General features: G+C 44.2%; 1 protein-coding gene across 4 annotated transcripts in view; it reads right to left on the bottom strand.

The window, feature by feature from the left end:
- Positions 1-18,690, bottom strand: part of LOC148517162 (potassium channel subfamily T member 2-like) — a 161,705-nt gene that overhangs the window by 7,200 nt on the left and 135,815 nt on the right. For 3 of the 4 annotated variants that reach the window (XM_088479045.1, XM_088479048.1, XM_088479046.1), the window contains 7 exons: positions 18,064-18,236; positions 17,476-17,547; positions 16,508-16,642; positions 5,753-5,864; positions 5,538-5,639; positions 2,821-2,904; positions 695-823 (listed from right to left, as the gene is read on the bottom strand). In XM_088479045.1, the coding sequence (XP_088335171.1) occupies positions 695-823; positions 2,821-2,904; positions 5,538-5,639; positions 5,753-5,864; positions 16,508-16,642; positions 17,476-17,547; positions 18,064-18,236 (807 nt within the window). The remainder of the gene's footprint in view (positions 1-694; positions 824-2,820; positions 2,905-5,537; positions 5,640-5,752; positions 5,865-16,507; positions 16,643-17,475; positions 17,548-18,063; positions 18,237-18,690) is intronic. The other variant, XM_088479047.1, reaches the window with a different exon arrangement.

Below are 18,690 nucleotides of genomic sequence, written 5' to 3'. Positions count from 1 at the left end.
CCTTAATGCCAGAAAACAGATAAAAATGGACGTCAGACAAGTTTGTTAAATGTTTGATCTAAACAATTGTTCAAACAACTGTTTTTGTCCATTTTCCAGTGTTTGGGAGTAAACTGCTGATTGTCATTTGCTTTCATACCTTACCAGATTTTCATTCCAATCAATCAACTAGTTTGATGGTTGGACAGAAAATCTTTACGTGTGTATGCAGCTTTACTTGCTGTTTTTTGCTTTGCTCCCAACTTAAAATCAGCACCACAGTGACAGATGTACACTATACCAGTGGTTCCCAAACTTTCCTTAATCATGGCACCCTAGAGTATTAGCAATTTTGTTACGGCACCTATAGGCCAAAAGTTTCTTATTCTGAAATTCTGAAAAATTATTAAATGAAGCTAACTGTGCTTACTTTTCTTACTTAGGTTCAGTGGTGTTGGACGGGTTTGGGAATCTGATTGTCCACATATTTTATGATGAGCATCCACCAGCACCGGTTTTGTCTATCACATGGACCATAAATAATTTGATTCGGTCCTGGACCACCAACCCGTGGCACCACTGCAAAGTGCCCTGCGGCACCCGAGGGTGCCATGGCAGCCTGTTTGGGAACCATTCCACTATACATACAGTCCTGTTCAAGATTTGGACACACAGATAAAGTTAAGCCAAGGCGGAGATATTAGCCAGGGCGTACCTCTGACGTTGGCAACATGTGCGTCTCTGTGCGAAAGATGCCAATGGGTATATCCCCAGTGGTAGAGCACAGCTTCTGATACAGGCGCCCATAACAACGGATCCAAAGGTCCTCTTCTGTCACCCGCAGCTGTGAGAAGACATAGGTCGTATTATATACAGAAGACTGCCAGTGGGCGGCGTAGTGACATAACCACTAGACAGTCATGTGACACATAATAACCCATCCTATGGAAGGTGCCACAAAACAACCAGCTATAGAACACAGCTGTGATCACCACAACAGCCTCTAGAAAAGTACAATATTATACATGGCCATTTTATATGTCGGGCCTGCGCTTGTCAAATAACATACTGTCCCAGCAGACATGCTGGTTCTAAGGCGGATAATTCATGCATACATCATTAAAAAGCAAGTTATTTTTACAGCACTTTAGTCTGACTTTTCCCTTACTTGCTTATATCTAATTATAATCTCATTTTAATATCTAAATCTTGCTAGAACACTCTAATGATGGTCGTGATTGCTGGAGGGACCAGCAGAGGATGATGTGCCCAGGGCTTCACTTCCCCTATGAGAAATATCCTTCAGCCCACGGATAACTCAAGAGACAGCTGCTGAACAGCGCGGGATGAGATCTTCTTTTTACACTTCTTCCTATAAGCTGAGATGGTGGAGCCCTGGGCTGAATACAAGCTGAGGCCTCTAACATTATCTGGAGTAATGAAAATAAAATATTATAACTGATTTAATAAATACTCCTCACATTACAAAATAGAGGTAAAGCAAAATACAACTTGTCCTGTGTGTGGCGAAATTCTGTTTTCTGTTAACTGAGGCCTCTGTGGAATCTGAGGCACAGAGCAAATGCAACCACCCCCCTCCCCATAACACTTCTCTCTTGCCTACTACTGCTGTTGGCTCTAGCAGCACAACAGAGCACCAGTGTGCAATTGGGTTCTGAACTATAGTTAGACAGTAAAAAGGTTGACAATGTCTAGATAGAAACCAGATGTTAGACAGTCAATAGGGCGACACACTAAAGGTCGACATGTAGAGTATGAAGGGCGACATTACAAATGGTCAAAAGGACGACAAAAAAATGGTCGACACATGCAAAAAAAAATGATGGTTAGGGTTAGGCACTTACCGGAAGGATACGGTAGGCACTTACCCTGACAGTTAGGGTTAGGCACCAGGAGGGAGGGTTAGGCACCAGGATGGAGGGTTAGGTTTAGGCACTTACCAGAGGGTTATGGTTAGGCAATAGAAGGGATGGTTAAAGTCAGGTTAGGCACCAGGAGGGAGGTTTAAGAACCAAGTGGAGGGTTAGGAGGAAGATTAGGGCTAGAAAAAAAACATGTGTCGACCATTTTTGTGTTGACCTTTTGACCCTGTCAACAATTTGCACGTCGACCTTTAGTGTGTCAACCTTTTGTCTCAGTGGACCTATTGAGTGCCTAACATCTGGGGGTAAATTTACTAAGATGGAAGTTCTATTAAGAAGTGATGTTGCCCCAACAACCAATCAGATTCCAGGTATTATCTTCTAGAAGGTGCAAGATAAATGAGAAGAAGAATCTGATTGGTTGCTATGGGCAACATCACTTCTTAAATAGAACTCCCATCTTAGTAAATTTCCTAAGTGTAACTTATAGGCTACAACAGCACAACGCATTCTAGAACTTGGTAAATCTGACAGCTTTGCAACCACCATAAAAACCTATGGAGGTAGTGGCTGCTACGAGGGACTTCAGTAGATTCAGAGATATCTGCTGCAATCCCTCCATAGTACATCTGGGGGATACTAAATATTTGCAAATATCCCCCCAAAAATGTGTGTTTTCTGGGAATATGTCGCAAATATTAAATGATAAATAGCCCCTTAGGCTCACATATCCTAACTGACCACATTCCTATACCCTGGTCACTTATAATATTTATCAGTGCTTTCCTTCCAATCCTGATTCCTCACACCCCCATAACAGAAACTGCTTCTTCACTTACTGATTATACCACCTCCTAGAATAAAGCTCTAGGGTGGGGACCACAGAGCAATGGCTAACCCTGTGTGGGGAATGTAAACTGTGCTGGAATTTAGAAAATTGTAAGATGGGAGAACTTACAGCACACAGGAATCCAGAGCCAGGCATTGAGTCCAGACCCAGTAAGAGGCGGGTGATCGAGATCATGTAATCCTTAACAAAGGACTGTGCCATACAGGGGAAGAGAGTGAGCAAGAGCAGGGGTTACAGGATGCTGCTACAGGAAAAGTAACTGGAAGAGAGAGGTTATATGGAGTAATAGGAGGAGGTATAGGGAGAGGTTATATGGAGTAATAGGAGGAGGTATAGGGAGAGGTTATATGAAGTAACAGGATGAGTTATAGGGAGAGGTTACATGGAGTAATAGGAGGAGATATAGGGAGAGGTTATATGGAGTAATATGAGGAGATATAGGGAGAGGTTACATGGAGTAATAGGAGGAGATATAGGGAGAGGTTATATGGAGTAATAGGAGGAGATATAAGGAGAGGTTATATGGAGGAATAGGAGGAGATATATTGAGAGGTTATATAGACTAGTAGGTGATATAGGGAGAGGTTATATGGAGTAATAAGATGAGCTATAGGGAGAGGTTATATAGACTAATAGGAGATATAGGGAGAGGTTATATGGCGTAATAGGAGGAGTTATAGGGAGAGGTTATATGGAGTAATAGGAGGAGATATAGGGAGAGGTTATATGGCGTAATAGGAGGAGATATAGAGAGAGGTTATATGGAGTAATAGGAGGAGATATAGGGAGAGGTTATATGGAGTAATAGGAGGAGATATAGGGAGAGGTTATATGGAGTAATAGGAGGAGATATAGGGAGAGGTTATATGGTGTAATAATAGGAGATATATGGAGAGGTTATATAGACTAACAGGAGATATAGGGAGAGGTTATAGGGAGGTTATATGGAGTAATAGGATGAGCTATAGGGAGAGGTTATATGGAGTAATATGAGGAGTTATAGGGAGAGGTTATATGGAGTAATAGGAGGAGATATAGGGAGAGGTTATATGGAGTAATAGGAGGAGATATAGAGAGAGGATATAAGGAGTAATAGGAGGAGGTATAGGGAAAGCTTACATGGAGTAATAGGAGGAGATATAGGGAGAGGTTATATGGAGCAATAGCAGGAGATATAGGGAGAGGTTACATGGAGTAATAGGAGGAGATATAGGGAAAGGTTATATGGAGTCATAGGAGGAGATATATGGAGAGGTTATATGGGGTAATAGGAAGAGATATAGGGAGAGGTTATATGGAGGAATAGGAGGAGATATATGGAGAGGTTATATAGACTAGTAGGTGATATAGGGAGAGGTTATAGGGATGTTATATGGAGTAATAGGATGAGCTATAGGGAGAGGTTATATAGACTAATAGGGGATATAGGGAGAGGTTATATGGAGTAATAGGAAGAGATATAGGGAGAGGTTATATGGAGTAATAGGAGGAGATATAGAGAGAGGATATAAGGAGTAATAGGAGCAGGTATAGGGAGAGCTTACATGGAGTAATAGGAGGAGATATAGGGAGAGGTTATATGGAGCAATAGGAGGAGATATAGGGAGAGGTTATATGGAGGAATAGGAGGAGATATATGGAGAGGTTATATGGAGTAATAGGAGGAGTTATATGGAGATGTTATATAGACTAATAGGAGATATAGGGAGAGGTTATAGGGAGGTTATATGGAGTAATAGGATGAGCTATAGGGAGAGGTTATATGGAGTAATAGGAGGAGTTATAGGGAGAGGTTATATGGAGTAACAGGAGGAGTTATAGGGAGAGGTTGTATGGAGTAATAGGAGGAGATATAGGGAGAGGTTATATGGAGGAATAGGAGGAGATACAGGGAGAGGTTATATGGAGGAATAGGAGGAGATATATGGAGAGGTTATATAGAGTAATAGGAGATATAGGGAGAGGTTTTAGGGAGGTTATATGGAGTAATAGGATGAGCTATAGGGAGAGGTTATATGGAGTAATAGGAGGAGTTATAGGGAGAGGTTATATGGAGTAATAGGAAGAGATATAGAGAGAGGATATAAGGAGTAATAGGAGGAGGTATAGGGAGAGCTTACATGGAGTAATAGGAGGTGATATAGGGAGAGGTTATATGGAGCAATAGGAGGAGATATAGGGAGAGGTTATATGGAGGAATAGGAGGTGATATATGGAGAGGTTATATAGACTAATAGGAGATATAGGGAGAGGTTATAGGGAGGTTATATGGAGTAATAGGATGAACTATAGGGAGAGGTTATATGGAGTAATAGGAGGAGATATAGGGAGAGGTTATATGGAGTAATAGGAGGAGATATAGGGAGAGGTTATATGGAGTAATAGGAGGAGATATAGGGAGAGGTTATATGGAGTAATAGGAGGAGATAAAGAGAGGATATAAGGAGTAATAGGAGGAGGTATAGGGAGAGATTACATGGAGTAATAGGAGGAGATATAGGGAGAGGTTATATGGAGCATTAGGAAGAGATATAGGGAGAGGTTATATGGAGTAATAGGAGGAGATATATGGAGAGGTTATATGGAGGAATAGGAGGAGATATATGGAGAGGTTATATAGAGTAATAGGAGATATAGGGAGAGGACACACAAGGAGTGAAAGTGAGAGTAAGAGATAATATGGAGTTATATTCGGAGACATTAAGATATTAAGAATTATACAGTAGGAGGGAGGAGCTTGTAATAATGTAATATATGGTGCAGTGTAATACTATAGTAATGGATATTGTAAATCGGGTTTTCAGATTACTTCTTACATCAATTACCTGGTATAGAAGAGTATCCAGCATGCTGACACTGAAGACCTTCCCAGCAGCAAAGGGCAGTCTGAACATGAAGACCAGGTTAGACCCCCTCTCACGCTCCCTCTGCAAGAGAACAGAGCTTTGAGGGTGGGATTGAGATGAGAAGAAGAGCTAGGGAAGTGACAGATATTAGAGAGACAGTCAGACAGATATTAGGGGAGAGTTACAGCATGTACCTTCTCCAGTTTAGACAGCACCACTGAGTATTTATCCTTTGCCTTGAATTGCATGAACCTCATGTTTGCTGGATGTGTTAATTCTGTAATGATATTGAGTCCAGGGAACAACCTGAAAGAGGTGGGAGAGAGATTCTTTACCTTCTCTCGATAAAAACAGTAGAATGTATTTATATTATATATTTAAAATATCACATAAGTATTAGCTTCGTTAACTGTTTATTACAAACACACATACGGAGACATGTCATTAACTTTTCCCATATGTACACAGAATATAAGGTACAGTAGGAACTTCCATTACAGAGGCACACCTATAATAATGGCAGAATGATATATAAATCAGTGTACGTACTATCACATTTCATTCAAGAGGACAGATTCAGTGTAATCTGTGGCTAATCTGTACCTTTTGGTTGATGGAAACTAATTTAAATTAGGTACTCAAATCACAATTAGGGGCCATATTCAATTTGAGGCGAAAAGTCAGAGGTCGGACTTTTCGCCATCATCGCCCTTTTTTCCTGGGATAAAGTATCGGGTGCGTGCCCGCTCATCCCCATATTCAATTAGGATCCGGCGAAAACGGGACCCGGCGGAAAGGTAAGTATTGTAAAGTCCTGTCACTTTAGGGGAAATCAGCCTGTCACCCCCCAAAAGATGGTCTGACATGGGGGATCACTATGGGTACCACCGATTTGGCCTGCTGAAGGTAATCAGAGTTTTTAAATAGCCGCAGCAGGTGCATGAATGCGCCTGTGAAGAAGTGGTGAAGAATAGCATTTATCTTTTTTTGGGGGGAAAAATAACTTTGCCCATCAAATTTGGGGTACATGAAAATGGGTGCAAACATATTTTTAAGTCCCTAAAGTGATTTTTTAAAATTCTTCAAAAATCCACCTGCAGCAACCATCCGCATTCTATAAAACACCTGCCGCATACATGGGGACCCCTTCCGGAGGCTATTTCGCTAGTTTTTAAGTTTGTTCCCCAATATTTATTTTTTTGCCCCCCCAAAATTAAAGTACCTTTTTTGGGGTGTCCTAAGGAATTTTTTCCTTTTACACAGATTACATTAAGGGGACATTCCAAAGGCTGCAGGCTATTCTAAAGTCTGCACTTTTTGCACCACCTAAACAGTGGTGAAAACTTATCCCCGTTTGTTTACAAAGACTTTCGCACCTGCAAAAGTCTTTGAAATTGAATATGGGGATAAGTGAAAATGGCAAAAATGACATCATCGGTGATAAATTATTGCCGAAAACGCACTTTTCGCCTCTAATTGAATATGGCCCTAGGTGTTTAAAGGTAGATCAACACTATTTTCTTCAGTTTGCCTTTGTATTTGTAGAAAGTTATATTTAAGAAATGTAAAACAACTTGCAGGGGAAGGACATGGGCCCGGAAATTCTTTATTGCACAATGGAAAATTCAGTAAATAGTTAAAACTGAAGGGGCAGGAATTTCGGATAAGCTACAGGAATACCATCATAGTGGTGCAAATTTATACCCAGGATCACTTAAAATCAAACAAACAAGTTAACAAGGTTTGGGTATTATATGTTGACAGTCGACCATGTTGACATTTATCATGTAGACAGTGAAGTCGACATTAGGTGTCTTACCTGATTCTGATGGCGCAGCTTCCAGATCCCAACGGTCATGTGACTGTGACTTCCAGGTCAGACACCCGATTCTCTCGCATTCGGTTGAGTACTTCTCCCCTACCCCTAGTGCTTAATCCTACCCCCCCCCCACCCAGCCTAACCCTAACTTCTCCCTGAAGCCAAACCAATATCGACATTTCACCTTTTGACATTGCGAGAATGTAGACACATGCCTGTTAACATTTTAACAATGTTGACATAACTGTCGACATTATGAATTATTATCATTATCGACATTTTTTAACCTTTTTACTACATCCTATTAACATATAGGGGTATATTTATTAAAGGTCGATTTTAATCAAAAAAAAATCGATCAACATTGATTTTGTTTTTCTGGGGCTTAATAACACATTTACTAATACTTAAAAAAAACAAAAAGCAATTAAAAACATTGGGCCTGATTCAGACCTGGACGCAGCGCTCGCACACTATGGGCGATTGTCGCCTGTCTGCACATGCGTATGCAGCAAAGTGCGCATGCTCGAGCCAGTCTGTGAGATCGGGAAGTGATCGCTCGAAGCACGCAGACAGGCCGCTTCTTTGAGTGACAGAATGTGCCGTTTGTGAGTGGAGACAGGGGAAGGTCCAGGAAAACGGGGGGGTGGATGTGCGAACGGAGGCGTGTCGGAGCATCAAAACGGCGTTCTTTGGGCATGCATAATTAAAGTAGGGGTGTGCACCGGCCACTTTTCGTGTTTTGTGTTTTGGTTTTGGATCTGGATCTTTCTTCGTGTTTTGGATCTGGATTGGTTTTGCCAAAACCACCCTTCCGTGTTTTGGGTTCTGGGTTTTGTGTTTTGGATCTGTATTTTTATTTTAAAAAGCATAAAAACAGCTAAAATCACAGAATTTGTTGGTTTCTCTGCTCCTATGCTATTATTAACCTCAATAACCTTAATTTCCACTCATTTCCAGTCTATTCTGAACACCTCACACCTCACAATAGTGTTTTCATGTCCAAAAGGTTGCACCGAGGTAGCTGGATGACTATGCTAAGCGACACGAGTGGGCGGCACAAACACGTGACCCATCTAGGAGTGACACTGCAGTGGCAGACAGGATGGCAGTTAGAAAAACTAGGCCCCAAACTGTACATAATGCAAAGAAAAAAAAGAAGTGCAAGATGGAATTGTCCTTGGGCCCTCCCACCCACCCTTATGTTGTATAAACAGGACATGCACACTTTAACAAATCAATCATTTCAGCGCCAGGGTCTGCCACACAACTGTGGCTGAAATGATTGGTTCGTTTGGGCCCCCACAAAACAAGCTGGCAATTAATGTGTCCCTGCACAAACTGGCTCTACGGAGGCAAGATGTCATCCTCATCCTCCTCATCCACCGATTCCTCACCCTCTTCAGTGTGTACATCCTCATCCTCACAAAGTATTAACTCGTCCCCACTTGAATCCACCACCACAGGTCCCTCTGTACCTTCTGGAGGCTGGTCTCCCTGGAAGAGCTGATAATTCATTTTGATGAACATCATCTTCTCCACATTCTGTGGAAGCAACCTCCTACGCCTTTCGCTGACAAGGTTCCCGGCTGCACTAAACACTCTTTCGGAGTACACACTGGAGGGGGGGCAACTCAGGTAAAATAGAGCCAGCTTGTACAGGGGCCTCCAAATTGCCTCTTTTTCCTGCCAGTACAGGTATGGACTGTCTGACATGCCTACTTGGATGCTGTCACCGATGTAATCCTCCACCATTCTGTCAATGGTGACAGTATCATATGCAGTGACAGTAGACATGTCAGAAATTGTTGCCAGGTCCTTCAGTCCGGACCAGATGTCCAAACTTGGTCCTGCCTGCCCTGCATCACCGCCAGCGGGTTGCTTAGGATACCTAAGTTTTTTCCTGGCAGCCCCAGTTGCGGGAGAAAATGAAGAAGGAGCCGTTGACGTGTCACGTTCCGCTTCAGCTGACAGTGTGTTCACCAGCAGGTCTTTGCACCTCTGCAGGCTTGTGTCGGCCGGAATGAGAGACACCACATAGGCTTTAAACCTAGGATCAAGCACGGTGGCCAAAATGTAGTGGTCTGATTTCAACAGATTGACCACCCTGGAATCCTGGCAAAGCGAATGAAGGGCTTCATCCACAAGTCCCACATGCCGAGCGGAATCGCTCCGTCTTAGCTCCTCCTTCACTTTCTCCAGCTGCTTCTGCAAAAGCCTGATGAGGGGAATGACCTGACTCAAGCTGGCTGTGTCTGAACTGACTTCACGTGTGGCAAGTTCGAAGGGCTGGAGAACCTTGCACAACACGGAAATCATTCTCCACTGCGCTTGAGTCAGGTGCATACCCCCTCCTTTGCCTATGTCATAGGTGGATGTATAGGCTTGTATGGCCTTTTGCTGCTCCTCCATCCTCTGAAGCATATAGAGGGTTGAGTTCCACCGCGTCACAACCTCTTGCTTCAGGTGATGGCGGGGCAGGTTCAAGAGTGTTTGCTGGCGCTCCAGTCTTCGGCACGCAGTCGCTGAATGGCGAAAGTGGCCAGAAATTTTTCGGGCCACCCAAAGCGTCTCCTGCACGCCCCTGTCGCTTTTCAGAAAATTCTGCACCACCAAGTTTATTGTGTGAGCAAAACATGGGACGTGCTGGAATTTGCCCAGATGTAATGCCCGCACAATATTGGTGGCGTTGTCAGATATCACAAATCCCCAGGAGAGTCTAAGTGGGGTAAGCCACTGGGCGATGATTTCCCTCAGTTTCTCTAAGAGGTTGTCGGCGGTGTGCCTCTTACTGAAACCGGTGATACACAGCGTAGCCTGCCTTGTAACGAGCTGGCGTTTCTGAGATGCTGCTACTGGTGACGCTGCTGCTGTTGCTGCGTAAGGTGATACATCTACCCAGTGGGCTGTCACAGTCATATAGTCCTTAGTCTGCCCTGTTCCACTTGTCCACATGTCCGTGGTTAAGTGGACATTGTGTACAACGGCATTTTTCAGGACACTGAGGACACTTTTTCTGACGTTTCTGTACAGTCTCGGTATCGCCTGCCTAGTGAAGTGGAATCTAGACGGGATTTGGAACCGGGGACACACTACCTCCATCAATTGTATAAATCCCACTGCACTAATGGCGGATACCGGACACACGTCTAACACCAACATAGCAGTCAAGGCCTCAGTTATACGTTTTGCTTCAGGATGGCTGCTGTCGTACTTCATCCTCCTCACTAAGGACTGTTGGAGGGTCAATTGTTTAGTAAAAGTAGTGGTGTTCCTACTTCCTCTCTGGGATGATGAACGACTCCCAGCAGCAGCAACAGCAGCAGCGGCAGCAGTAGGCGTAGCAATGCAGGATCCTCCGGAGGAATCCCGGATAGGAGAGTCAGTCATGCCAGTGACATGGCCTGCAGGACTACTTCCGATCCTGACTAAGGAGGAAATTGACGAGGAGGGAGTTGACGGTGTGGTTTGCAGGCGCTTGGATACAACAGGACAACGGGATTTAGGTGTCCCTGGACTGCTTACAGTCTTAGCCAAAGTTTCTGAACTTGACAGTAACTTTTTATGAACGCGCTGCAGGTGCCGTATAAGGGAGGATGTTCCTAGGTGGTTGACGTCCCTACCCCTACTTATTTCACCTTTACATATGGTACATATGGCAAGACAGTTGTTGTCCTGATTTGGATAGAAATATTGCCAGACCAAAGAGGTGGAATGTTTGGTCTTCTGCCCAGGCATGACCGTGATGGGCTTTTTCATCCCACGGACAACAACTGTCTCCCCCGGAGCCTGATTTAAACAAACCACATCACCATCAGAATCCTCCTCGCCAACTTCCTCCTCAGCGCCAGCTACACCAGTATCCTCATCCTGTTGTACTTCAACAGTGACATCTTCAATTTGCATATCAGCAAGTGGACTGTGGGTGCTCCTTTCAGCACTTGCAGGGGGCGTGCAAATGGTGGAAAGAGCCACCTCTTCCCGTCCAGTGCTGGGAAGGTCAGGCATCGCAACCACCACCACACTTGGACTCTCCTTGGGGATTTGTGATATCTTCTTAGAAAGCACAGTTCTTCGCTGTGCTTTTGCCAGCTTAACTCTTTTGATTTTTTTAGTGGGAGGAGGGCTTCCATCGTCATGTGAAGCTGAACCACTAGTCATGAACATACTAGGGATCGACCTTAGCCGTTCCTTGCCACTCCGTGTCGTAAATGGCATATTGGCAAGTTTACGTTTCTCTTCAGCTGATTTAAATGTCTTTTTCAAGGTCATTTTCCTGAACTTTGCCATTTGGGATTGTATGTGCCCTCTACTATGACATTGGGCATCGGCCTTGGCAGACGACGTTGATGGCATGTTATCATCTATGTCATGACTAGTGGCAGCAGCTTCAGCACTAGGAGGAAGTGGTTCTTGATCTTTCTCTATTTTATTTTTATCGGAGAAAGTTTGGTCCTCCATTTATGTTATATCGATTTGATATATACGTGCGGCTAAACACAGAAAATAATTTTTTTTTTGGTTTGGACTGGAGTGTACTTTGGGGGTTACAGCACCCTTTAACGGTCAAGCCAGCCGGCCCTTTACTTATGACACAGGCGCACGCTTGGCACTACTTTGTTGATGCACGTGCGGCTACTGCGCACACAATTCACAAACACAGAAAATAATTTTTTTTTGGTTTGGACTGGAGTGTACTTTCGGGGGTTACAGCACCCTTTAACGGTCAAGCCAGCCGGCCCTTTACTTATGACACAGGCGCACGCTTGGCACTACTTTGTTGATGCACGTGCGGCTACTGCGCACACAATTCACAAACACAGAAAATAATTTTTTTTTTGGTTTGGACTGGAGTGTACTTTGGGGGTTACAGCACCCTTTAACGGTCAAGCCAGCCGGCCCTTTACTTATGACACAGGCGCACGCTTGGCACTACTTTGTTGATGCACGTGCGGCTACTGCGCACACAATTCACAAACACAGAAAATAATTTTTTTTTGGTTTGGACTGGAGTGTACTTTCGGGGGTTACAGCACCCTTTAACGGTCAAGCCAGCCGGCCCTTTACTTATGACACAGGCGCACGCTTGGCACTACTTTGTTGATGCACGTGCGGCTACTGCGCACACAATTCACAAACACAGAAAATAATTTTTTTTTGGTTTGGACTGGAGTGTACTTTCGGGGGTTACAGCACCCTTTAACGGTCAAGCCAGCCGGCCCTTTACTTATGACACAGGCGCACGCTTGGCACTACTTTGTTGATGCACGTGCGGCTACTGCGCACACAATTCACAAACACAGAAAATAATTTTTTTTTTGGTTTGGACTGGAGTGTACTTTGGGGGTTACAGCACCCTTTAACGGTCAAGCCAGCCGGCCCTTTACTTATGACACAGGCGCACGCTTGGCACTACTTTGTTGATGCACGTGCGGCTACTGCGCACACAATTCACAAACACAGAAAATAATTTTTTTTTGGTTTGGACTGGAGTGTACTTTCGGGGGTTACAGCACCCTTTAACGGTCAAGCCAGCCGGCCCTTTACTTATGACACAGGCGCACGCTTGGCACTACTTTGTTGATGCACGTGCGGCTACTGCGCACACAATTCACAAACACAGAAAATAATTTTTTTTTTGGTTTGGACTGGAGTGTACTTTGGGGGTTACAGCACCCTTTAACGGTCAAGCCAGCCGGCCCTTTACTTATGACACAGGCGCACGCTTGGCACTACTTTGTTGATGCACGTGCGGCTACTGCGCACACAATTCACAAACACAGAAAATAATTTTTTTTTGGTTTGGACTGGAGTGTACTTTCGGGGGTTACAGCACCCTTTAACGGTCAAGCCAGCCGGCCCTTTACTTATGACACAGGCGCACGCTTGGCACTACTTTGTTGATGCACGTGCGGCTACTGCGCACACAATTCACAAACACAGAAAATAATTTTTTTTTGGTTTGGACTGGAGTGTACTTTCGGGGGTTACAGCACCCTTTAACGGTCAAGCCAGCCGGCCCTTTACTTATGACACAGGCGCACGCTTGGCACTACTTTGTTGATGCACGTGCGGCTACTGCGCACACAATTCACAAACACAGAAAATAATTTTTTTTTTGGTTTGGACTGGAGTGTACTTTGGGGGTTACAGCACCCTTTAACGGTCAAGCCAGCCGGCCCTTTACTTATGACACAGGCGCACGCTTGGCACTACTTTGTTGATGCACGTGCGGCTACTGCGCACACAATTCACAAACACAGAAAATAATTTTTTTTTGGTTTGGACTGGAGTGTACTTTCGGGGGTTACAGCACCCTTTAACGGTCAAGCCAGCCGGCCCTTTACTTATGACACAGGCGCACGCTTGGCACTACTTTGTTGATGCACGTGCGGCTACTGCGCACACAATTCACAAACACAGAAAATAATTTTTTTTTTGGTTTGGACTGGAGTGTACTTTGGGGGTTACAGCACCCTTTAACGGTCAAGCCAGCCGGCCCTTTACTTATGACACAGGCGCACGCTTGGCACTACTTTGTTGATGCACGTGCGGCTACTGCGCACACAATTCACAAACACAGAAAATAATTTTTTTTTTGGTTTGGACTGGAGTGTACTTTCGGGGGTTACAGCACCCTTAACGGTCAAGCCAGCCGGCCCTTTACTTATGACACAGGCGCACGCTTGGCACTACTTTGTTGATGCACGTGCGGCTACTGCGCACACAATTCACAAACACAGAAAATAATTTTTTTTTGGTTTGGACTGGAGTGTACTTTCGGGGGTTACAGCACCCTTAACGGTCAAGCCAGCCGGCCCTTTACTTATGACACAGGCGCACGCTTGGCACTACTTTGTTGATGCACGTGCGGCTACTGCGCACACAATTCACAAACACAGAAAATAATTTTTTTTTTGGTTTGGACTGGAGTGTACTTTCGGGGGTTACAGCACCCTTAATGGTCAAGCCAGCCGGCCCTTTACTTATGACACAGGCGCACGCTTGGCACTACTTTGTTGATGCACGTGCGGCTACTGCGCACACAATTCACAAACACAGAAAATAATTTTTTTTTTGGTTTGGACTGGAGTGTACTTTCGGGGGTTACAGCACCCTTAACGGTCAAGCCAGCCGGCCCTTTACTTATGACACAGGCGCACGCTTGGCACTACTTTGTTGATGCACGTGCGGCTACTGCGCACACAATTCACAAACACAGAAAATAATTTTTTTTTGGTTTGGACTGGAGTGTACTTTCGGGGGTTACAGCACCCTTTAACGGTCAAGCCAGCCGGCCCTTTACTTATGACACAGGCGCACGCTTGGCACTACTTTGTTGATGCACGTGCGGCTACTGCGCACACAATTCACAAACACAGAAAATATATTATTTTTTTAGCACTTGGGGGGAGCACCCCTGATGGACAGAGCACCCCCTGGACAACACTACAGCACCCCTTTAGGTCTGGGACACTGCACAGGACTTTGGAGTGGACACAGCCCCTATGGAGAACTGACTGCACAACACAGTCCAGCCAGCCCCTATGGACTTTGAAGTAGTGGACACAGCCCCTATTAACAACAGCAGCACAGCACAACACAGCCAGCCCCTATGGACTTTGAAGTAGTGGACAACAGCAGCACTACACTACACTACACTACACTACACAGCCCTAACTCCCACCCTCCCTCTTCACTGTCCACAGCCGAGTGAGAAAATGGCGCCGACGCGGGTACCTTATATAGGATCCAAAACCCGCGAGACTCGGAAGGCGGGATGATGACGTTTTGCCTCGATTTCAGATCCGAGTCAGGCGGGAAAAGTCGAGCCTGACTCGGATCGGACTCGGATCGGGGGGGCTCGGGGGGGTTCGGATTTCAGAAATCCGAACCCGCTCACCCCTAAATTAAAGTGGAGTGTCATTGTACACTTCACCTTCCTGTATTTTTGTCTGAAGCCGTCACAGTGCTTGAGGTAGAGTAGGGCCTACCTCAAGCACAGCATCTGCCTCCGATGGTTCTCGATGATACAGATTGTCAAACACTTCCTGGAGATGACGTGCTGCAAAGGAAATGTGGGCGGCATTAGACTGGCCTGCGATCGCGCGGCCGACGTACTCTAAGACATAGTGGGCGTCCTTCAGGAGCACCTTTTTATAAAGCTGTGATTCTGACACAGCGAAACACGTCAGGGATTGGTTGTGACACTCTCCACCACCTTCTTCAAACCAAGAAGTGCCAGTCGCATGGTCTATTTACGTGCCTATCCAGCTATACCAGCTCATCGCCATACCTATGCCCAGGAGACCGGACCTATGCAAAAGCCTGCCAGCACTGCTAATTAGGACCCCAAATTCAAATTGGACATTGGACTTGGTAATTATTTGGTTTGGACTATATACAGCATTTGAGCACCAATACCATTGGATTACAATATGCTTCTGAGCACCCATGGACTAGTTAATTGAATGGTGGATTGGATGATGCTTTTAATATCATTTCTATGCATATATGTACGACATATGTTTTTATCACTAGTTATTAAATTATATTCTTTAATACTCAGTTCAGATTCTCAGCGCTCTTATCGTTGTTGTTGCATTTTTTCCCCAGAGGTCTGACTAACCTTTATATACAGCTGCTTTCTCTCCACGGTTATTCACCCTATATTGGCACTCCTTCAGTAATTTTACTGTGGTTGTTTTTTAAAATCTTTGTTTCACTATTTCTGCATCTCCTCCCAACGCTCTTACGTCAGTCATTTGTGTATGTAAAAATATCCCTAGCCCACCCGTCCCGCAGTCTAATCCTAACCCTTCCGTCCTGCAGCCTAACCCTAACCCTCCATCCTGCAGCCTAACCCTAATGCTTCCGTCCTGCAGCTTAACCTTAACCATCCATCCCACAGCCTAACCCTAACCCTAATGTCGACATTCTGAGAATTACGGGATTTCACATGTCAACATTTGCGATGTGAACATGTCGACGTCATAAATGACATTGTTAATGTTGACCTTATGACTGAATACAGATGTGTCCTCATATATCAAATGATAATCAGATACAACTTTCTAGATTCGTTCAGAGAATAACATAATGTACAACAAGTGGAAAGGAACAGTCTTACCTAAAAAGGGTCTGTACATTGACTATGGTCCGTGCATCTGCCATATAATCTTCCTCTGCGATCATGGAGTTCTCTTCCCCAACGACAACCATATGTGCGGCATAACTCACCCCACAGCGCAACATGTCATCCAGACTGTAGAAAGAGTACAGCCTGCACTGACAATGCAATACTAATACATATAGTAACAATATAGTAAGAAACTGAACATATTACTGCATCAAACTGCAGCCAATCTTTCCTCAAGGTTTAACTGGAATAATTAAGCTGAAATATTTCCTAATTTCTAGGATGTTTGCACGATTACATTATATAAAGTTAGTCTGAGATCTCTTTGATTAATACTGAGGGGCACCATCAAATATACACATAAATTACCGAATGAGCTCTTATCTCTTTTGAAAGTAAAAATTGCAGTTATGTTAGAAGCTTCTTGCTCCACTTGAAGAGAATACTTACCCATGTGCTGAGCTGTATTTCTCTCAAACATTTCTGGGAGATGCCTCAAGCCATGAAGAGAGATAAAGTTGAGTATATGTCCAAAGCAACCAATCAGCTTCTAGTTGTCACCTCAAAGGCTGTGCTAGATAAGTGATTGGAGTGGATTGGCTGTTTTGGGCAACTTCTCCATTTTATCTCTCTCCAGGGTTTGCACATACTTTTCCCATAATGCATTTTAATGGGACTATCAAATGTGAATTTTGAGGCCGCCATTCTGTGGGCTGAACTTCTATTCACTGGAATGCAGCCTACCAGGCCACTAGGAACCAGTGACATCACTGAGGTGTGAGGTGGGCATATTTGTATTTATAGACTCAAAGTCCAACCATAAACCCAGCTACAAGGCCACACCAAAGAGCGGAATCTAGTATATACATAGTATACATTATGTAGCACACATTGTTAGATCATATCTGCCCATCTCTAGATTGCCAGATCGTTCAGGTGTGCACCCCAGCTTTACTCACTTGTCAATGGATCCCACCATGTAGTAGACAAGAGGGAACCAGCAAATAGCCTCAAGGAACTGTGGATCCGGCCTGCAAGATAATCATTAAATAATTGTATAGACGCAAAAACACATTAATATACACAGTGTACATAACAGTAGGAGCACAACCATTGGCACCCTAAGCCCCGCCTCATCCACTAACCACACCTCTTAAGCAGAACATTCTAAATCTTGACCAGTTCTGTGACAAAGAATTAAGGGGTCTAGTTACTAAGCATTGTTAGGAGACAAGAGTGAAAAGTGATAAGGTGCCAGCCAGTCAGCTCCTAACTGCCATCTCACAGGCTGTGTTTGAAAAATGACAGTTGGGAGCTGATTGGCTGGTACCTTATAACTTTTCACTCTGTCTCCTAACACTGCTTTGTAAATAGACCCCTAAATGTTGGCATTTCTTTGCTAATGTAAGATAACTACATTTGACTTAGGCATTGTGCTGGGAAAATGTCCCCTCTGATCCTCTGCAACCTTAATAATCCACTTCCTACAAACAAATCTTCATTTTCTGTGTTATATTTCCCAATACAAGTAATCTGTTGGTGCTCACGGGTTCTCCAGCAGAAGTATGATGGGGCTCAGCTCTTTCTTAGCTCTGTAGTAGGCTCGGAGAGGCACTATGAAGTTATACAGCCCATTTCCCGCTCGCTCCGCTGACACGATTACCAGTGCGTTTCTGAAGCCGTACGCCCGCGCATCTTCATAGGGGAAATGGTGGCAGCTCTTTGTAGGTGCAAAAAAAAAGACAAAAATTAAGAAGGCCAAGTCAGTCCATTATGTGTGATGGTGGAAATTAAAGTGGAGAAGATCACATAGGAAATGTCATGACACATTCTGTGAAGTAAATATTTTTAATCTGTCTTAAATAATATTAATCTTGTCTTCATTTTTTTAAAATCCTCAATCACCCATATTCTACTTTCCTTACAGGAGTATTCAATATGGGAGCGATAAGTCCGTTTTTGCGTTAATATCGGAGGTATGACGTCATTATCGCAGGTTTTACTTTTACACCGTATTCAATTTCAGAGACTTATCGCAGCTTTGAAAAGTCTTTGATAAAAAACGGGGATAACTTTTCACCACTGAATAGGTGGCGAAAAAAAGTGCAGAATTGGGGTTTAGGGGTGCAGGTTAAAAAAAATAGCCTGCACCCTTCAGAATGACCCCTTGAAAC

The sequence above is a fragment of the Taudactylus pleione genome, unplaced genomic scaffold (genome assembly GCF_031769625.1).
Source record: "Taudactylus pleione unplaced genomic scaffold, aTauple2 ptg000226l, whole genome shotgun sequence".
Taxonomy (NCBI): Eukaryota; Metazoa; Chordata; class Amphibia; order Anura; family Myobatrachidae; genus Taudactylus; species Taudactylus pleione.
This window is presented reverse-complemented; position numbering and strand designations above follow the sequence as displayed.